Source organism: Talpa europaea, assembly GCF_964194135.1.
Source record: "Talpa europaea genome assembly, chromosome: 12".
Classification (NCBI taxonomy): Eukaryota; Metazoa; Chordata; class Mammalia; order Eulipotyphla; family Talpidae; genus Talpa; species Talpa europaea.
In genome coordinates, this window is record NC_140079.1 from 32,291,168 (window position 1) to 32,314,182 (window position 23,015).

General features: G+C 36.9%; 1 protein-coding gene and 1 pseudogene across 2 annotated transcripts in view; one reads left to right on the top strand and one right to left on the bottom strand.

Moving 5' to 3' along the window:
* The window catches only part of NCAPD3 (non-SMC condensin II complex subunit D3), a gene marked incomplete at both ends in the record, with an annotated part of 61,483 nt that overhangs the window by 13,772 nt on the left and 24,696 nt on the right, over positions 1–23,015 (bottom strand). The window contains 11 exons of the mRNA XM_084250320.1: positions 2,670–2,749; positions 3,606–3,844; positions 4,919–5,026; positions 5,121–5,235; positions 7,161–7,268; positions 11,321–11,436; positions 11,533–11,630; positions 11,962–12,153; positions 19,809–20,029; positions 21,371–21,505; positions 22,053–22,126. Coding sequence (XP_084106446.1) covers positions 2,670–2,749; positions 3,606–3,844; positions 4,919–5,026; positions 5,121–5,235; positions 7,161–7,268; positions 11,321–11,436; positions 11,533–11,630; positions 11,962–12,153; positions 19,809–20,029; positions 21,371–21,505; positions 22,053–22,126 — 1,486 coding nt within the window. The remainder of the gene's footprint in view (positions 1–2,669; positions 2,750–3,605; positions 3,845–4,918; positions 5,027–5,120; positions 5,236–7,160; positions 7,269–11,320; positions 11,437–11,532; positions 11,631–11,961; positions 12,154–19,808; positions 20,030–21,370; positions 21,506–22,052; positions 22,127–23,015) is intronic.
* LOC311181868 (chromobox protein homolog 3-like) lies at positions 10,093–10,641 on the top strand (annotated as a pseudogene). The gene has a single exon. The product of its transcript is annotated as a chromobox protein homolog 3-like (transcript).

A 23,015-nucleotide genomic window follows, 5' to 3' on the forward strand; every position in this document is an offset into this window, starting at 1 on the left:
TTAAAAAGCTTCTATACAGCAAAAGAGACACTAACCAAAACAAAGAGACACCCTACTAACTGGGAGAATTTTTTTTGCACACAATACTACTGATAAGGGACTGATCACAAAGATCTATAAAGAGCTGAGACTCAACAAAAACAAAGTAAACAATCCAGTCAAAAAATGGGCAGAAGAGCTAAAAAAAGACACTTGTCCAAGAGGAAATGCAAATGACCAACAGGTATAGGATAAAATGTTCAGTATCACTTGTAATCAGGGAAATGCAAGTCAAAACCACAATACCACCATCTTACACCAATGAGAATGGCTCATAGTAAAAAAACAAAAAAGGAAACAACGAATGTTGGTGAGGATGAGGAGAAAAAGGAACTCTCCTACACTGCTGGTAGGAATGCAAACTGGTCCAACCACTATGGAAAGCTGTGTGGAGGTTCCTCGAACTACTAAAAATGGAGCTTCCATATGACCCAGCAATTCCACTCCCCTCCCCTGGGTATCTACCCAAAGGACACAAAAACATCAATTCAAAAGGATACCTGCACCCCTATATTTATTGCAGCACTATTTACAATATGTGGTATATATACACAATGGAATATTATTCAGCAATCAAAAAAGATAAAGTCATGCCATTTGCAGCAACATGGATGGAGCTGGAAGGGATTATGCTCAGTGAAATAAACCAGAAGGAAAAGGAAAAATATCCGATGGTTTCACTTATAGGAGGAATGTAGGGGAAGCAAATAAGGGATCGGGGGAAAAAAATTGTAATAAATTAACAATTAGCAGGCAACAATAAATCGGAGACATTATGCAGGGGAAGGGAAGGGAGAGGGGTCAAAACAGGGGTGGGAAGAGCACCAGGGACTATGGTGATGGTACATGGGTGAATTGGTGGTGGGAATCATACAGGGACTACACCTGAGAGGAGAAAGCATACATTGCATAAAAAGGAAGAATGATGTAAAAAAAAAAAAAAATACACACACACACACATAAAGGTAAAAGATGAAAAAAAAAAAATGTCATGCACATTTGCTTATGCCAGAATCTTTAGGAAATCCACCTGGACAAAAAAAAGGTATTCAATAGTCTCTAATTTCTTTGGAATAGCTCTCCTGGCAGATACATATGGAAAAATTAATGTGTTTAATGGAAGCAGACAGATTTGATCTTTGGCCTAAAAATAGGGGAACAAACTAATTTAAACTCCAGTTATCAAAAGAAGTCACCAGCTTTTCAAAGCTGAAAATCATGACCCACATTTGAACCATGCATGGTTTAAACTAACCTAGAATACAGGTTAAGATGGTAAGTTTGAAGGGAGAAGATTAAAATGCTACATGAGGCACTGACAGTATGACTCTAGTGTAAATTAGCTCTTTATCTGTACTTAGTAATTCTTTCTGATTCATGTTCTGATCACCTATATAACAGGTCCTGTGCCTATCTTACATGCAAATCAATGCTCTTTTAACATACATGTACAGACCTATTGTTCTTTTTATATTATAATATGAATAAGATAGACCATAAAAAAACCCAAACCACAGACATGTGGAGAAACACAAAAGTGAGGGGTGTGGGGGGTGGAGAGTAGGAACTGTAGGTTCAATAACCAACCTTACTGCCCAGGATTATTACTGGTTGGCAAGTCTGCTAAGCACTTCTAATTACCCTGCTCCTGGGCTGCCCGAGGCATAGGGAGTGCCATGAGAATCAGGCTCTTGGTAGCAGTGGGAAGGTAAGAGGGTGCTGCATAGCTATCTTGGTCCCTTTCCCAATTATATAAATGAAGAAAAAGTAAAAGTCATAGTCTTCGCTTTTGCTTCTGGCTCTAGACAGTATTAATTAGAACGTTAACCTTCTACTAGTTTATTATGTAGCATGTTCCTCCTTGGAAAATTACACCCAAAGGAAACCGAATAGAAATTCTTCCATGGAACTCAGAGTAAATCATTGGTGACCATATTTAGAACCAGAGGGACCCATTATTATAAGCTATTTATAGTTAATGAACTCTATAAAGACCTTTCCCTAAGTGTTGTGGCTTTTGCCATGGCATTCAACATCCTATTTTCCAACTGCACGCTTGCTTTAGATAGAATTATTCATACAGCAATCTAGGTTAGCAAATTTTGTCAGATCAATTCTCCACCGCTAACAATCAATCTTTAAGAAAGCACACAAGGATAGGAATTAACAAGAGGCAAAGTAATTCCCTTCCCTAATTCTCAAGAAACATTCATTTCCAAGGAGTCTTTTAATTTGTATACTCTATTTCACACCATGTGATTCTGTCTTAATCCTAGATTTTCTTCCTTATAATCTTTGCACTTAAAAAAAGCATATACTATTCTTTATCACTCCTTTAGGAAGAGTGAACAGGTTAGCAAACATAGTCAATGTTGAGATTTTTTTTGTTGTTGTTGTTGTTGATATTATTTAAGGAACAGTCTAGTCAAGGCTTTATTCTTGACTTTATACAAAATAAAACTATTATACAGCTTAGCACTTTAAAATCTTCTCATTTTCTGGCAAGTACTGAAAGTTCACTAAATCTCAAATAACTCAATTCTAATCTAATTTTAAAGAAAAGAGGTCTAATGCATATCAGAAATTTGGCAAATCCTTCAGTTGCCTGACATGTGAGGGAAAAGATTTACCTGGCAATGTCCGGGTGTGAATCTATCAGAGTGCTGACAAATCGAAAGAACAGAGAGCCCTTCCATTTCACAAATTCCTCCTGTACAAAGAGAAACCACATGTTGCAGGATGAACTTTTCTATCTACACCTTAAATGTATTCAGTCACAACCAAATGCTAACTTTGTTTCATATCACACCTGTCATCTGTTCTGTGACACACTACTAGTATGGTTGGAATGGCTCAGTTCCCAATCATCCTCAAAGCTCATACCATTTGTTAGTCACAAAGAAAAGTGGAGGAATAAGTGGATAGAACAGCATCAAACAAAACTATTATGTCAAGAAAAGGACTCAAATAACATGAATTTTAAAGCATTAGGTACATAATTTATAAGAAACCAGTACATAGAACACATTAGAATATACAGCTTAAATGCCTTTGTTTTAAAAAATCAAACATTATTTTCCCCTCATAATGGACTAAACATATGCTTTCGTGTGAATTAAAGCATCTGATTGATGCTCTGTAGAGCTTTGCAGAGCACTATGTTCTGATACACACTGAAATACCTCTCCAAGCCATGCAGGGCAAATGTTATTTATGATCCCCATCTTACAAGTGACGAAGTTGCATCTGAAAACACTGACTTGTTCAGCTTTAAGGAGAATGACAAAACTGGAACTACAGCTACTTGTCTACTAAGTGTGCTTTTCTCCACATGGTGTTTATTTGCAAAAACGAAACTTCACACGGCTTGACAGGTATCTGAATATCCATTCAAAGTGAATATGAGGAAGTAATGCTGTTTAAAAGTTGTACTAAACATTGATAGAGTAACATTTTTAACCAAAAATGAGACTCAGTATTTGTGGATCCTAATAGGCCACTCAAACTTCCCCCACAGAAGCAATGGCAGAGGGGAAAAAAGGGTAGGCCTAATTTTTACACATTACCTGTAAGAGGTTGGTAAGCAAGATCAGTGTTTGCTTTCGGATGAACGGATCTGAATCCTTCAGACACATGGAGATGTTGGGGATGTACTTGTCCACCATGGCAGTGTAGCGGATACACAGGTCGCACATGACAATGACGACATTGTTCCGTACAGCCACATCATCACACACCTCCAGCTCTCGCACAAGGGCTGGGATGCTCTTCTTTGCAAGATCCTCATGTTGCAAGCACAGCTTGCCTGTCAGAGAAGAGTGTAGATGCCTTGACTCTATGGTGTCCTGAGTCTAAATTTTCTCTGGCTGTGTTCTGCTATGAATTTTATTAAATTAAGCTGGAAATATTTCAAACATTTCACAAACCAGCAAACAAACCCATACTAAATATTACAAAGTTCAAAATCCCTTAAGGAAAAGTCTTCCTCTGCCTTTATACCAGCTCCCCCGAGTTTCAGGAGATACTGTAGTATGCGCCTTGACTATAGTAAAATTATTTTCCTTTTAAAGCCCACATCTGAATTTTAGAGTTATTGACTTACCTGGAAAATAGCCAATAAAATCTAACCAATAACACATTTTACTTTTGGTACTCTATAGAAGCTTTTAAGTTTAATAATGAACTTGAAATCAGCAAGGTATGCAGGAAAGGATAATCAGCTTAATAATTCCATTTCTCGTTCAGTTTGGAGAAAGAAAGCTGTTGAGGAGGGTTTTCTGTTTGTATGGCCTGGGGAATACTTGGCTCTTATTTACAAACGTTAATTTTTGAAAAATATCATTATAAAAAAATTCCTCTTATTCAACATGAAATATGCAATCACACTAAAGGGAAAAAAAATCAATTACAGCATGGAGGTCAGTGTTTTCAAAATTAACAAGAATCTGAATTATACAGAAATAGGCTTAATAGCTCATCTACCAGTTTTGGAAACCATAAAAAAAGTCATCTCCTTTTATAATCCGAACTGCAAGTTATTTTTCCATTCTCAGAATTCATAGTGGTGCAGTACTCAATAAACAGACTTCATGGTACTACGAGTTAAAAAAAAAAAAAAATCACACAAACAGGTATAAATGGATTCAACATAAAAACCACAAGTCCCCTAGAGGGAGTGTCTTCAGTCTGACTTTGAGCAGTTACCAATTTAAGGGCACTCTGTTATGCCCGCAGGGCAGGGTACTCCTGTCATGATGAATGGCCGGAGTGAATTCAAGCTACGTAGAATACAACGCATTACTGTGGCTGGCTTGGTGAGACCCAAAAGTACACAAGAACAGCCTGCACGAGCCCTGCTCCTCCCAGTACTCTCACTTACCCAGGGTAATGATGGCGTGAGCTCTTATCATAGAGGGCATGACAGAACCTCTGGCCTGGGAGGGTGGCTGAGAGGCTGGGCCTTCACTGCTACCTTGAGATGAGGTTACTACAGGAAAAGGAAATAGGCTTTATTTAGAGTAGTCGAGGGGCTAATTCAACTTTAGGACAGCACATGCAGACGATAATTTCAAGTGCCTTACCAAGATCTGCATCAGCAGAAGAAGCTAGTATGGACTGAATCAGAAGGAAGGCTCGTTTCTCCACTCTGTCTGGACAGAGTTGGGCTATGTCTCCTAAGGTAAAAATGTACTTCACCTACAATGAGAATTGTTTTGCAATGAAAATAAGACAGAAGAAAAATTAGCTAGATTTAAGGACATGTCAGTGGAGTATTTTTTTGTCACCAAATTAAAAGAACATTTTTCCAAAATACAAACAATCACCATGAAAATCCAGTCCCACTTAATTCATCCAAAATTAGGGTGACCACATATAATTTATCACCTACATCTAAGTATTTCTGCAAGTAGAGGGGGTGCTATTAATAATTATGCTGTGATAACAGGTGTAAATCATGATTCTCCTGGGAAAACAGGGATATAAAACCACCTACATATAATCTTATAATCCAAAGATTTCATTATTGTCTTTTTAAAAAAGATTTATTTATTTATGCATACATTAGCCGGGGTGCAGGCCAGAGGGGCAGGATGTGAGAGGATGCACCAGTGTGGGGAGCAGAACAGGCAGATCTACTGAAATACACTGCTGAGGGGACCAGCGGGTGAGACAGGAGGGGTCAGCTCCCTGGCCAGGGATCAAACTCGTGCTGCAGTGGCTGTGCATAGCTTCATAGAGCTATGATTTAACCCTTGAACCACCACGGAGGTTCCTCATTATTGTTTATGTGTATAACTTTCTTTTCAAAAGAGTTATAATGACTTTGCTTTTCTTATAAATGTCTAACTACTCATGCTATTTTGAAGTTTGCAATTACTGGTTTCAATATTAGGTATCCTTTCATGTCAACATACACAATAAATGTTATCATTACGCAAGTTTTTTAAAAACCATAAATATAACTTATTCCTCTATTAGTGAGCATTTACATTGTTTCTAATCTTTTGCTGTTGTTTGTATGAATCTGATGAACACTTTGTACCACTGGACACTGTTTTACTTCCTTAAATGACATCCACGGTAAGAGGGTAGATAAATGGTTTTACATTTTAGAACATAATTCCAAATTGTCCTGCAGATTAGTTGACTCCTACTAAAAACTTAGTACCTGCTTCCTTTCAGTTGCCACTACGTGTTTATGAAGGACATTCAGCTTAATAGTGGACAATATATATAGAGGCAAAACTTCATATGTATTGTGACTAAAGGCTAGGTTTTGGTTACATATTTAACAGTTAAAAAGAAAAAAAAAAACTTAAGGTGCTTAAAATCATTGGCCACAATAAGCATTTTTCTTAGTTTGGGCAGTGGCTGCCCAGCCAAATGAAAACATCTTCTAGAAGTTCTGGGTCAGGTTCATTCTATATTGTGGCCCTCTGACCCAATGTGTTGGGGTGTCTGATCACTACGTAATCAGCCAACAAAGCAGGAACTAAATACAAAAGAGGCGATCTACTAACTTTCAAATAGATGAGGAAAATATCAATTTTGGTTAAATATGGCCTATATTGAAAGGCACCAGAAAGTAGCTCATTATTTTCTTTAGTGGACAAGTACCAGATGTGGGAATCAGAATCACCAGAACATTTGGTATCAACTAAATGGCCAGCCTTTCGAATCAGAAAACTTGCCCCACGCTTATTGGCTCACAGAGCTCTCTTGCACTGATACAATTACTAAAGCACTGACGCCGTGTTTCATAATCTGCTGCTCCAAGGTCATTCAATTTTTCAAATTTATTTTAGACTTTAGAACTGCCCAATCACTGTCATTCTACTACCTACTATTTCAAACTTAACTCTACCAAGCTTACAACACATTCTGTATTTTCCCTTTGGAGCAGGTATCTCATAGGCTCTGACTGGGCAAAGAATATATCAGGTTTTCTCCCTACATAATATGTGGGGAAAAAAAAGTTATCAAAGAAACCCTTCCAAAACAGAATAAGCCATAAGCAAGGAAAACCCCTTTCCTGCCAAGAATATTAGATGCACAATCATAGAGTCATTCTGTACAACTTTTATGTAGGAAAAGAATAGTTTAGAAAAGTAGCTACATACCAACAGGTCTTCATCCACATTCCCGGCGCCATCTTCTTTCAGAACTATGTTGGAAAGGTGGTGCACGCAGGTTGAGAGCACAGTCCCACACACCTGCTTCAGGAGTTCCTATGGCAAGTCAAGGCCATCTTTGAAGGACTCACACATCTATTAGACTATCCATGAACACAATTTTCCCACAAGGAGCTCTATGATCTCCATATGTATAAACCATAAATCATGAGAAACCCCAGCCACCATGCTTCCATGCCTTTGCTGCTTTAGCAACCTGGCAGTGAGACTTGGCTAAGTGGAATTTGTAAAAAATAATATAGAGTTCAAGTACATATACATGTGTGTAAATATATATCATCTGCTTTTCAACACTGCCTTACGAGAACAAAAGGCATGTATTTAAGGAAGGTCTGGTACCCTAATCACAATTCCTCTGTAATAAATATATTTTAAAAATAAAATTAAAAAGAACAGTTATTATTCCTCTGAAATTTATTCATTAGAGACCAGTCAGTGTTTTGTATTGTTAAAATAACCATAAGGGATCCTTACCTCCAGTCCACATCCAATTACACTGCATGCCAAGCTAGGGGGTACAGTCACATTCTACAGTTTTGACTTGTTTTCCCAAAGAGGCCATTCCAAAACATATGGGGTTGAACTGACTGGCTGTACCCCAGGACTTACATGTTACCCTATGCAGACTTCTAGTTTAGGCACTACTATATTATGTTCATGAGTAGGTCTCTCCTACTCTCCTATAGGTGCCCTTAGGAAGATACTATGTCTTAACTTTCATCCCAGTGCCTAGCAGCATCATCACAAAATGGTACTCGATGTTTGCCAAACTGTTAGTAAATCATCACTATGTCTCAAATGTTTTTGTCAGACTTGGCATAAAATGTTTCAGAACTACTATCTTTAAGTTTTTAGTTTTACTGAACTGGCTTACAGCTTCTGAAATCTATGTATTTTACCCTAATGAGAAGACAAAGGCTAACTTGTTTGACACCTCAAGGCTAGACTTGGCTGTGTGGTATAATCAATAACTTTTGGAATCACAGTATCTGGGAAGAACCACCAAGGTCACCCAATTCTGGGAGTCTCCCTAAACAGGAACTCATGTCAAGCTGTTGTATAGCTTCTCTGTGAAACCTCCACTGCCCAAGCATCTGTTCTAAGATTAAGTCCCTCCATTTTAGGTAGGTGTCAGTGAGGCCTAAGTTGGCCAAAATTTGTGTCCTTGCAATTTCCACCTACTGGTCCAAGTCAGACCAACATGATGACAAATAAATCTTAATTCTTCTTTTCATTTTAAAGTCCTTCATATATTTGAATTTATTTAGGCAGCCTAGCCCACATAATTCCTCACTTTCCAGCTAAACATCCAGGTCCCCCAGCTGTTCTATATACAGCTTGCCCTGTAAGTCCCTCATCTAACTGTTCTCCTATGGATATATCCAGTTTACATATCTCAGAAGAGTTTTCACTGACATTGAATTATGAACACACAACTTAGATTACACCAGTACAAAGAACAAGACCATCACCCCTCTTATTCTAGTTTCTATTTCTATTAAAACGGTTCAAGATCGTAGTTTATTTTCAAACATAGCCACAAAACACTATTAACTCACACCAAGCGTATAGATACCAAAAGTGATCATAGGCCTAAATCTTTTATATCAACTGTTTTTGAGCTCTCTCTCTCTCTCTCTCTCTCTCTCTCTCTATATATATATATATATATATATATATATATCTTGATTACCTATGCGTAATTTGTTTTTCTCACTAAAATGCAGAATGTTCATTTACAAAGAAGAGAAAATGAGAAGAATCTAGAAAATCTTAGCACCTTAGTCCATTGTTGACCAGCAAGGGAGATGGTATTGGAAGAGCTAAAATTGTGGCCTTTATCCTGATACACTAATAAGTTCTACCTCTCTTTCAGCTTTTAATTTCTAAATTTCCAGACAATTCTGCCTTCCTTATAGACTCTAACAATGATACCACTTAATGTTCTACTACAGTGGGCCATAAACAGGCACTCTATGACTTCTCATGGCCCTGATGCCCAGAGCATAGATCATTCTTCAGGACTGGAAGAAGACTGGAAATAGATTCTGGCAATTATCGAATTTAATTGTCATTGTTCAGAGTTATCTATTGACAAGGAATAATAATCATTATAAACAGTCCTAAACTTTTTCATTATGACTAGTACTATTTGGAGTATACTTCATGATAAAAACACAATACATGGTAATAAAATAATTTATTAGAGATATTGATATGGATACCTTTTTAGAAAGCCAAAGTAATCCTCTGTCCCACATAAAATACTGGTTTGAATTTTTATTTTATGCATATATATATAAAACATTTGCTGAAGACTCTAGGCAACTTTGGGGACATGATACAGCAAGAAATAGAGTACTACAGACTATAGGATAGGCAGTTTCCAAGATTATGACTTATCAAATAATCAGAAATCTGGTTGGGTGGGAACCCTCTGACTGGTTGAAAAATTGTCTATTAAGCATACTTGAAAAGAGGGTGGAAGAGGAGGAGATACAAAGCTTATCACAAGTACCCAGGCTACAACTTATTAAAAGATAACATATACCCGGCAGGCACACTTTCCTAGAAGACACTTGTATCCAGAGATAAGGTGGTGACTTCCTAAGGGTGCCTTTCCTAAGGGTGCCTTTTAACATTTTTTTGGGAGGTCCCTCGAGGCCATCTGAGGCCATCTGATGGCCCTCCACATGGCCGATGCCAAACCCTCTCCTCCTGGGCTGCAAACTTTTCCCCAGTCCCCTCCTCCCCTGGATGTGGCTTGAGTTTGCAGCATGCAGGGTTCAAAACACCTAAGACCCACAACCTGGAGCAGCTTGGAGGTGATGAATAATAGCTCTTTAAGTCTGCCATAAAAATGGCCTCCAATAAAACGACATTGCAAAAAATGGGAAAGAAACAGAATGGCAAGAATAAAAAAGTTGAAGAGGCAGAACCTGAAGAATCTAGTGGAAAAGCATTGGACCGATGTGTAGTAAATGGGAAGGAGGAGTATTTCCTAAGTGGAAAGGATTTACAGATGCTACCAATACTTGGGAACCTGAAGAAAATTTAGATTGTCCAGAGTTGAGTAAAGCATTTCTTAATTCTCAAAAAGCTGATAAAGAAAAGGGATGGTACAAAAAGAGTATCTTTTTTTGTATCAGTGAATCTAATGATAGCACATCAAAGAAGAAAAGAGATGCTACTGACAAACCAAGAGTTTTTGCCAGAGGTCTTGATCCTGAATGAATAATTGATGCCACAGCCAGCAGTGATGAATTAATGTTTCTCATGAAATGGAAAGATTCAGATGAAGCAGACTTGGTGCTGGCAAGAGGCAAACATGAAGTATCCTTAAATTGTAATTGCTTTTTATGAAGAGAGACTAATTTGGCATCTGTGTCCAGAAGATGAAGTTCAATAATTGCATGCATTGCTTTTTATGTATATTTATATATTTATATATAATACATATATATACACATATATATACATATATATACACACACATATATATACACATATATATATAAATCGGGGTCTTGGTTTTTTTTTTTGATTTATTAATGCTAAGAAATAACTACATTCTAATGAAAGTCAAGTTTGATAATGTTCATTCTGAAGTAGTACTGGGAGAATGTTTGTAGTTTTTTGGGCATCTATAGCACTGGTTACTCGAGCAAATAAGAGCTTTCTGTAGTTGCTTTCTTTATCAGGAAAGACCATTTGCTATCACGGTATGTTATTTCCTCTGCATTAGAGAACAGTTTTTCTTAATTTTGGGGGAAATCTCCATAGTCATTACTCAGTCAGCATTTGTTTTTAACTTATAAATGCTTAAGGACCATCCTGGGTTTTTTATTTGTTTTTGTGTTTATATATATATAAAATACATATGTAAACAAACAAACAAAAAACATTTCTTTGGAAATGCCAACTGCCGGACACATATTCAATTACTACATAAAGTACAGAAACAGCTTCTGGGGACTACCCATCCTTATAGATTCTCCACAGAGAACAAACACTATTCAAGCTTCAAAAAGAGAGTACAATTTCAAAACAAACAAATCACAACTACATCTGGAGAATTTGCAGCATACCTGTTCCTCCATAGGTGTCTTGGCAGATGCTCTACAGAGTCTCTGCAAAGTATCAACAGCTGCACTGATCAACTCGAGAGACCACTGGAATCCATTCAGCTTACACTTGACGATGTCTGAAAGGAAGTCAGAACCCTTAAAGTTCAACTGCTCAAAATATAAAGTGAGAGGCAATGCTTTTTCAAGAAAGAGTCTTTACTGAACACACTCACCGGTCACCTTGTCCCGGGTGCTCTTAGGTAGATGTTTTGCAATATGTCCAATCACACACAGAATATGTCCTAAGGTGTTTGAATTGGGGTTGTTTTGACTAGGAAGAAAGGGCAGAAGAAATATTAATATGGAACTAAAGCAAACAATGTTGCTAACAAAAATTTTCTTGATTATTTTAATATGGAAGGATGTAGGGTAGCAAGGTTTTGTAGTCAAGTCATAGGAATATTATAGCACTTAATGTACTTGGGCAAAGGGTAAACTGAAAGCTTTAGTGCTTCCCATATTTCTGTTTGTTTTTATGGCAGAATTAAAAAAAAAAAATCTGTGTCTACAAGTAGCTATGAAACAGCCCACTTCCTTAAGTCTAAACTGGGTTTTCCATGATCTTCACTGTCTATTAGTGGTTACATTGTAAGCATGCAAACCTGCTGATTCTCTCCCAGGATTCTATTATTTTGGTGTAGTCCAGCTTGGGTGAAGAGCAGGCAATCTTGGAAAGCAGCATCCAGGCTGGTGCAGAATGTTCTGTGACAGTGTGGGATATCACGTTGTTTATAAAAGCAGATGAGAATTTATCTTTCTTGGACAAGATATGAAAAGCCTTATTTAAATAGCGGCTGGAAAAAAAGATGGGAAAGCAGACTTGTAACTATAAATATACAAAGCTGTTGGGATCAGTCCCTCAGTGAAAGGGCATCAACTTCTGCTGGTCTGGATTTCTCCGGTACTGAAAGAACCATGCATTAAGTTCTGAGCTTGTGGTGTATTTGATACCAAGCTAGCTAGCTATCTTTTTAATTTGCACTGTATAGTATAAGGTATAAGTATACTTGCTTTGCCCCTCAGAAAATATTTATTTTTAATTTTATTTTTTATACCCTAAGGTACAGGTTTATCACATAAAAAAGGAAAGGACGTTTGCACAGACAGAAGTGGGCAGAAGGAACTTATTTTTTTTTTAATAATAAATTTTATTTTTATATTCCCATACAATTGCAACCCCCCCATTTTGACCCCAATCCCTCCCCTCCCACCCCCCCTCCCCCCAAAAGTGTCTCTGGTTCATAGATTTTTGTTGATTTTGATTTTCACTTTCTTATAGTTATTCATTTTCCTGGTCCCTTATTTAAGTTTTCTAGATTCCTGCTATGAGTGAGACCATCCGGTATTTTTCTTTTTCTTTCTGGCTAATTTCGCTGAGCATGATCCCAGAAGGAACTTATTTTTAAAGCAAAGAGTAAAATTTCATAATTTGAGATTTTTCTCATTTCCATCCCCCCTAAAAGTTCTACATAAACATATGGGACAGTTTACCAATAACATTTCTATCCAAAATTTATAGGATTCCAGTGACAAAAAATGCAGACACTATTCATTTTTCAGTGGAAGGTCCGGAGAGAAGTATCCTAGGATTTAAAGGTGAGCTAAAATGCTACAAACTGCCCAACACCACTCAGAAATACATTATTTCAAGCCTTTGAAAAATGAAACAAAAAATGTTTCTGGAGCCTCCCTGCTGGCACAAGGGGTTAAGCACAGCACTAAGAAGCTATCTGCAGCCTCTGCAGCACAAGTTTGATCCCGGCCGGCCAGGGAGCTACCCACATGGCGCAGCAGACCTCTCCTGTCTCACCTGCTGCTCCCCTCAGCAGTGTATTTCAGTCAGTCTACCTGTTCTGATATCCACTCTGTCTCTGGTGAATCCTCTCACCCCCCACACCTCTGGCCTATACCCCAACTCTTATATGCATAAATAAATAAATCTTTATATAAAAAATGTTTCTGATGTATTCATTCAAAGTGCTTGTGTTGCATCATTATTTTAAAATCATTTCATATTTTATTTCTTTCCAATGCACTGAATGAGATCATATGACTCGAGACAAATGTTATATTTTCTTTTTTTTTTTTAAAGATTCATTATTTATTTATTTATTTGTTTGTTTGTTTGTTTATACAAGCACTGGGTATCGCAACCCAGCGCTCAACCGCTGCACCACCGGGGAGGCCCCAAATGTTATATTTTCAAATGAGAAAAATGCACTCCCTCAATTAATTTCCCTTGGACTGTGAAGAAAACATATATACAACAGCAGCTCTGCTGCCTGCCTGTGACCAAGCTGGTGTTTCTCTTCACCAGCCTCCTCCCTTTGCAAAGCAGCAGAGGCAGCTCTCCTCCCAAGACTGTCTGCTTGTGACTATGCCATTTTACATGGCTCCTTTTAAACCACCCTCTTTGCCTTAGCAAACCTATCCCTTTCCAGGGCAACTTTTTCTGCCCACCGTGTCTGTGCAAGCATCCTTTACTTCCCTTTCCTTTTTATAATAAACCTGCCCTTTTGAATAAACACATGCACACCAAGATTAATAAGACTTCCTCATTAAATGGAAACAGGGAAATTCTCAAAGCACACAGGATACTCTAACAAAGCAAACATCTATAACCAATTAGCACTGCATATAAATGAGTGGTTTTATTACTGAGTTAGCTATCAATTAAAAAATCCATTTAAAAAATCTATCCATGTATCTAAAAAAAAGAAAAGCCTCTCAAAAAATGGTTACCAAGAAACAGGGTGAGGAGCTAAGACTGAGAGCATCTAAGGTACAAACTTGCAATCAATAGTAAATAAGCCACAGTGAGCTAATGCAAGGTATGGTGAAGAGAGACAGTGTATTACAATTATGTAATGTGTCATATATACTACAAAGGCATTCATGTAACTATGTAAATGTACCAAAGTAACAATGTACACCTCCAAATTACACAATGTTATATGTCAAATCTATTCAAAGAAAAAAAAGACTATGAAAAAATTTACCCACATGTCTAGTTTTAGCTTACAACAAATTTATATCTGACTACTGTCCAAACACTAGATACACACACAACAGTATTTTTTAATTTACAAACAAGAATTAATAGAATATTACACTTACCATAAAAATCAGCAGAATAGAAAATATATCCTCTAAACTTCCAGTTTTGAAATCTCAAATTTGGCTCCTCTTTCATACCTCTCCATTTTAGTGGAACAGTTCCCCAAAATCCTCCCATCTCAGCCCCACTATCAATCACATGCCCTTACCTATTCAGTTAGCATGTGATTCAACAAACACTAACCTGATTCTGTTAAAAGGCCCGCTGACCTCCACTCTAATTTGACCTCCACACACTCTTCAGGACCCATTTTACATGGCTCCTTTTAAACCACCCTCTTTGCCTTTAATCTCTACCTGTTTGAGTTCTTATTTTTCTTCCTTCACTAATTCATTTTCTTCTAATCACTACAGTTAATTGATTTTGAAAAACTCTTATTTTGGTCCTCTTCTTTACAATCTAACTGGGTTATCTCATCCATTGCTAAGGGCTCTCCACTCAGATGTGACAGGCGCAGCAAGCACACATTTAAAACAGAACTTCTATCTTCAGTCCTCCCTCCATTACCCAACCTGCTCTACACCTTGGCCTTTCCCCATTGAATCCCCAAGTTAGGATTCTCCAAGACCATGTACTGCAATCTCCTGCCTGGTTAATTTTACTTAATCCATCTCTAGGAATTATTTAGTTCATATCACCATCAACAGGGAGCTATCCTAAGCTACAAAAACCAAACCCTCCTTCCAATCCAAAACTTTTCCATGTCCTCCTTTTCCTCCTATGACTCACTTTCTACTAAAATTGCAAATTAATTTTGTCTCTTTCCACTGGACTGTAACTTGAGTAAAGGAAGTTGATTTCCTTCGACCCTCAAAACAAATCTTCATCAACTCTACACTTCCACTTTTCAAAAAGCTCCAAATATATCCTACTTTTTACATTTCCACTGCCTCATCATGTTTAACTGAAATCATTTCAATAGTGGCCTGCTTTCTTTTTTTTTTTTTTTAAAAGATTTATTTATTTATTTATACAAGCACTGGGTACAGTCAGAAGCGCGGGAGGGTGAGAGAATTCACCAGAGCCAGAGCGGGGAGCAGAGCAGGCAGAAGGACCGAGGTACACTGCTGAGGGGAGCAGCAGGCGGCAGGAGAGGTCTGCGCGCCATGTGGGACCCTCCTCCAGTGGCCGGGGAGCAGATGGGAATCGAACCGGAGCTGCGGAGCCTGCGGGCAGCTTCGCAACCCAGCGCTCAACCGCTGCGCCACCAGGGAGGCCCAATAGTGGCCTGCTTTCTCAGACTAGTCCTGTCTCTCAATCACCAAACACAAGTTCATTTGCTACCCTTCTTAATATGTAAAATTCTGTACTACTTATCCACTTTAAATTCATCAACAGCTTCCCCTACCCATTCTGCTTTAAGACTAAAGCCAAATTTCTGAGCACACTATACTATGCCTCTGCAGTTCCATCTGATGCCCATCAAGTGCGTTAACTATCATCCTGAGCCCCTGCGGCTCATGAACAGTACTGCTACTCAGTGGATCTGTGGCTTTGTGGTGGTGATTCTTGCACGAATGCCATTTTCCTTATTAATCTTCAATTCAAAGGTCATCTCTTCTAAGAAGTCTCTCTTCCTGAGCATTTCCTGATGCTTAAGTTGCTTTCTGTTTATTAAAGAACCTATCACAAAATTTTGTTTATAAATGTGTATGGAACTCTAGCTAACTGTAACTACATTCTCAATAATCATTTTCAAAGAGACTGATTCTCTATCTCAGAGGCTCTCATGCTTTTCATTTCAACTCTTAAAATCTTAATTATTGACTACTTCAAAGAGATTTTACTTATATCTTCTGATTATACTGTGGGTTATATCTGTCAATATTTGCCATACTAAAATGGGGATATTTAAAAATATTTATTAATTCATCTATAAATAAACCAAATATGTTAACACATAATGGATTATTTTACAAAGAATAACTATCTTTCTGAAAATAAATTTGGTAAAAAGAGCAGCCTTGTTTTAAACTTCTGTAAATCTCTTTAAGGTATGATTTAAACAGAAAACAGATGGATGCTTATATCTGCTTCTGCATTCAATTTGTTCCAAAGTTATATGATTTTTGTAGACTCTTCTGTACTAGTGTGAGAGAATAAAAGTAAAAAATAGCATATGACAGCTTAATATTATGATCACTCTGGTTTCATGAACCCACCGCATTTTGAGGATTGCAGCCACAGCCATTTTCTATATATAAGTTCCAAAGTCTAACCTTATCTTCTTAACTTTGGGCATCCAGGGTGTTTTAATTGGTGTAAAATACACATAACAAAATTTACCATTCTAATGATTTTTCAGTGTACAACTCAGTGCATTAAATGCAGTCACACTGCTGTGCAATCACCCCTTTCCAGAACCCTTTTATTACCCCACACTGAAACTGTACCCACTGACCAACAACTCACATTGCCCCTGATAAGCACACAGTCCCTGATAAGCACCATTCTACTGTTTCTATGAATTTGACTATTCAAAGTACCTCACATTAAGTGGAATCAGATGATATTTGTCCTTTTGTGTCTGGCTTATTTCACTTAGCATGCTTTCATGGTTCATTCATATTGTAGTGTATATTTGCATTTATTGCTATTTAAGGTGGAATAATATTCCAATGTATGTATTCATCACATTTTATTTATCCACTCATCAGCTAATGGATACTTGGGTTGTTTCCACTTCTTGGCTATTGTGAAAAATACAGTTATGACATTGTACTGAGCAAATATTCTGACTATAAGTTTACTGAGAAAAGGCTAGAAAGGCTCTAGTATGCACATTAGTTTCCAGTTTTGTTCTCTTTCCCTATTCTTTTTGTTCTCTTTTATTTCTGAAGTTCTCTTCTTTACTTCTATAAGATGAGTCCTTTCATGTATTGTTCCTTTTCAGACATCTACTGTCTTTTTTTTTTTTTTTACTGGGGTGTAGGCCAAAGGTGTGGGGGGTGAGAGGATTCACCAGAGACACAGTGGGAAGAACAGGTGGATTTACTGAAATACACTGCTAAGGGGAGGAGTGGGTAAGACAGGAGAGATCTGCTGGCCATATGTAGGTTAGCTCCCTGGCTGGGGATCGAATTCAGGACATTGCAGTGATAGCGCTGAGACTTAACCACTATGCCACCAGGGAGGTCCCTATCACTTTTATTCATCCTCAATATTTGCATCTACTTGTTCCCTTTCCTTCTGACTTCAAATATGCACAGGTTTTCCCCCCTCCCTTAAATGAAAACATAGTCTGTAAAGGAACACATCTCAACTGAAGGTAAGTTAAAAAGCTAATAGTAAAAGGGAGAAAGAAAAAAAAAATCAAACTTCTAGAATATCTGTATGACCTTGAGGTAGGAAAAGATATCTCTAAAAACAAATTAATCCAGAAATCCAATGAAAACCCAAACTCATCAAAGGATGCACTGAGTAAAAATGCAAATCAGAGTGGGAGAAAATATTTGCAATATGAGTAACAATGGCTTATGCAGAGAACGCTTTCACATAAATAAGCAAAGAGTAACAAGCAGGTTTAAAAAAAAAAAAGGGCAAGAGACCTGTGCAGGTAATTTACAAATGTGAATATATAAATCTTAATCCACCTATGAAAAGAGGCTCAATCTCATTAACCAATATGCAGTGGTGTAAATTAAAACTGTAATGAAATACCAGTATTTGTTCCTCAAAATGGCTAAAAACACAAAGACCAATACATGAAATGAAGGCTAAGATATGAAGCAAATGGAAATCTCATGCTGAATGACTGTAAACTAACAAAAATCTGGAAAACTGGCAGTATCTGTTAAAGATGAGCAAAAAAATACACAACAATACTGTTTCTAGGTGTCTGACTAACAGAAATGCCTGTGTACGTGTGTGAAGATATGTGTAGAAACATTCATAGCAATATTATGTACAGTAATCAAAAACTGGAAACAACCTAATTCTCAACAGAGGATAAAGTGTGGTTTATTCATAAATGCCATCTATATTCAGCAGTGAAAGTGAATGCGATACATGTACACACAGTAACTTGAATGAATCTTGTATTACATTAAGTGAAAGGAGTCAGACAAAAATACATACTATGTAATTCCACATATACAAAAGTTGAACAAAGAAAACTACTATTTGGTATTAAAACATGAATGTGGTGACACTGAGGAGGAAGGATGATGAGTGTGAAGATACTTCATGGGTCTAGCAACATTCTAGTTCTTGACCTGGGTAGTGGTTACATGGGTTTATTTTATTTGTGATATTTATTAATAAGGTTTGTATACTTTTCGATACATCGTTGTACTTCAATAAAAAAGCTGTTTGGAAAGAAAAGTTAATGAAATGTATCCCCCCACAGCTACTGATATGCTACCGTAGGCCTCTCCTGCTATTGTGTGAAGAACAATTACCTTTCACTACCTTGAAGCTTTTGACTTGTTGGGTGTGCACAGTGAGATATCCCCAGGAAAAGTGAAAACATAGTTGATTCTATTGCTGGCTAAATTCCCCTTCCTTTTAGGATTTACAGCAAGGCATATAATTGGTACTAAGAAAATATTTAACAAGTGAGAAAATATTTAAGGCATTTTCAGTCATGGAATTTTAATACCAAAAGGGACTTTAAGAGATCACTCAACTGTAAGATCATACTTATAAATGTGTAAATAGGACCCAGAGAGATGAGGTGATTGCCAGAGTCACAAAATGGTACCTTATGATACCAAATCTATTTTTTCCTATTGCATGATCAATTTCTCCATGACTACATGTAAACAAGCAGGGTGTTTCTTGTAAAATAAAGCAAAAACAGGCAGTTAACACAAATATAAACTAAACTTATACTTGTAATATTACTGCAGTATATATTAAAATTTATCATTACAGGAGCTAACATCTCTCTACCATGTCTACAGTACACTGTATCCTCAATAAATGTTATCAAATGGGAAAAAAAGCAATGCTGTGTTAAGTCAACCAATCCAATGAAGTGTGAGAAAACGTTTACCTGAGAAATGATCTGTCATAATAGCTGGTATTGAGAAAAGTGAGAATTAATAAACTATATCCATCAGTGTTTTCTACTACATATATTAAAATATCAGTTTGGAACTGAAGGACACTCAGAGGAAAGCAAAGAAAGTAATCAAAGCCTTCACAAAATACTTCTCCACAAAAATGCTTAAAAATTTGAATTAGATTCAGAAAAGAACAAACTTAAGTCTTCATATATACTACTTACTTGTAATCTGGAAAGTTGATTTTCCACAATCAATATCACAGTTTACTACTAAACACCATTATGATCTTCTGTAAGGAAAACAAGTCAGATAAATAACATACCTCAGTTCCTGGCTTTCCGTACTGAGGAGAGCAAGAAGTGCCCAAGCTAGTACCTGGCTGTCATCTCCTCTATGGAATTTACTGTAATGTTTAATGTTCTGCAACAGGAGCTGGTCAAGACACTCCAGAGACTTTTCCTGCACAGTGCTCTCACTGTCCATCACAACCGGGACGATCCCCATCAACCAGGCTTTCTGAATCTGGACACATCTAGGTTGGGCCTTAGGAATTAAAAATCACAAAATCACACAGAAGTCTCAACACTATTAAAAATCTAAATATAAATCAGTGGCGTTATGATCATTGTTTGAGACATGGTAAAAAGATATACAATTAAAAATAAATCATAAAAATGAAAATTTACATTTGAAGTATCTGTTAAGAATTAAGCTCCAATTATGATAAATTAATACATACAAAATATTTGGGCCTCTCTGGTGGTACAAGGGGTTAGGACACAACCTATGAAGTTATCCCGCAGCTACTGCAGCATGAGTTCGATCCCCAGCCAGGAAGCTACCCATATGGAGCAGCAGACCTCTCCTGCCTCGTCCGCTGCTCCCTTCAGCAGTGTATTTCAGTCAATCCTCCTGTTCTGTTCCCCATTCTGTCTCTGGTGAATCCTCTTACCCCCCACACCTCTGGTCTGTACCCCAGTTCTTGTATGCATAAATCTTTAAAAAAAAAATGTCATGCACTGGGCCTCCCTAATGGCGCAAGGGGTTAAATCTCAGTACCATGAAGCTATCCACAGCCACTGCAGCATGAGTTCGATCCCAGGCCAGGGAGGTGACCCACATGGTGCAGCAGACCTCTCCTGTCTCGCCTGCTTCTCCCCTCAGGAGTGTATTTCAGTTGATCCCTACTCTGTCCCTGGTGAATCCTCTCACTCTCCACACCACTGGCCTGTACCCCAGTTCTTGTATGCATAAATAAATCTTTAAAAAAAATACAAAAAATTTAAACTTATAAAGTCATTATTTTACTATTAGTAGTAAACTGCACTTTTTAGCAATTTAAGATCAAAAACAAATATTTTTCTCAAGGAGCAGTAAGAATACATGCTGACAGAAAAAGTCAAAATACACATTGCCTAATGTCTTTTATCATTAAATAAAGACACTTCTAAAACGCTTCAAGTTAATTATTTGATAGAAGTAAATTATATAGACATTACATAAGTATTAAATATATGAAATTAGATATGGATCTGTTCTCTTGGCAATATCATCTATATAGGTTTTAATGTACAGAACCTGATGTAGGTCTGACTTAACCAAATTATTTTTAAAGTTCATATTATTATGCGATATTTACACTGAAGTCAAGAAAAGGCTAACCATTAGCATTCCCTAGCATTAATTCACAAATATATTTAACACAAAACATAGATCATTGCATGTAATTAGAAGATAGCTTTTTCTCTCTCTTACACTGGATAGTTCTACAGTGGACTTAGTAAAGTTCCTAATAATTAACTTATTATTTAGGAACAATTACTACACTGAATTATTTTTAGTGCAAAATATCATACTTTAGATACATAATGCTTTGCTTCTCACCATAAGAAGTTCAGTAAGAGATTGTAAGGCCTGCTTCCGGACAGATACTGCAGGGTCCCGACACTGGTCTTGCAGAATTAACAGGTATTCTTTCATACCCGAAATGTCACAGTGTTTCAAAATACTCACTAATACCTAGAGGGGGCAGAAACAGCATGAAGTGATAACATATATGGTATAAATGCAAAAAGACAGGCTGTAGAGAAAAGAAGACGTCCTTTAAGCTTGTGTTCTTAACATTTTTGACATCATGGATCCATCTCTCCTCTAGAAAAATCCCACCTTTTAGAATTTGATGAAAATCATGGTCTCCCTCCAGAGAAAATCTGACACACATTTTTATATAAACAAGTGTTTATAAACAATTTCAGCAGTTTCATGAGCCTTGTCAAAATTCACTCATGGTTTCCCAAATAAGAATTACTATTCTAAACAAAGAAATTAAGGATATAAATTTGTGGTTCTTAAAAAAATCAACAATCCAACAGGAAAGCTTAAAAACAGAAAATTCTTCCATTCATTTATGTAATTTATATACACCAGGACCAAGGTCAATTAATGTTAAGTGAACTCCAAGTTAAGCAATGAATACAGCTAGAGTGTTTTAAAAATATTCCCTTGCATTGCTAAATTTTTAATGCTTAACAGGGAGTATAAAAGGATGTTCAGAAAAAACTCAGACCTGGAGTGCAGACTTCCTGACATTGGTCTTCTCATCCCTGAGTCTCTTTCTCAGCATTGCCATCACACATCTTTCTGTTGAGAAAAAGCCAAATAATTGTTCTAGTCTGAGAAAGACTATACAGTATCTAACATTGCACCATGCACGAAAGTAATCTTAAAGCTCACTTCATTTAAATCTTAAGAAATCAAAGTGTGAAAAAGAAAAAAGTTAAAAAAATAAACTTCTTACAATAATGCAAAAGGCAGAGTAATATGATTTAAAAGGGCATAAATTTTGAAATATTGAAAATTCAGTTTTAAATCCTGGCTCCTCTCCTATGTCTACAATTTTCAATGAATTATTTAGTGCTTTGAGTTTGTTTAGCTACACATAGAAATGTCTAACACATACTTAAAAAAAAAAGAGACTAAATAAGATAATATATGACAGCAGCTTTAAACCTTGATCATGTGTCCTTTTACACTATAAAAAATTACTGAAGACTTCTAAAAACTTTATGATGTAGATTTTATCTTTTAATGTGAATTAAAAATTGAAATGGAGAATTATAAAAAAATTCATTTTAAAGTAGAAACATATATCACTATAAACAGCATATATTTTATTTTTTTTATAAATTTTATTGTTATATTCCCCATACAATTGCAGCCCCCCCATTCTGACCCCAATCCCTCCCCTCCGGCCCCCGCCCCCCTAAAAGTGTCTCTGGTTCATAGTTTTTTGTTGATTTTGATTTTCACTTTCTTATAGTTATTCATTTTCCTGGTCCCTTATTTAAGTTTTCTAGATTCCTGCTATGAGTGAGACCATCCGGTATTTTTCTTTTTCTTTTTGGCTTATTTCGCTGAGCATGATCCCTTCCAGCGCCATCCATGTTGCTGCAAATTGCATGTGTTTATCTTTTTTGAATGCTGAGTAATATTCCATGGTATATATGCACCATATCTTCTTGATCCAGTC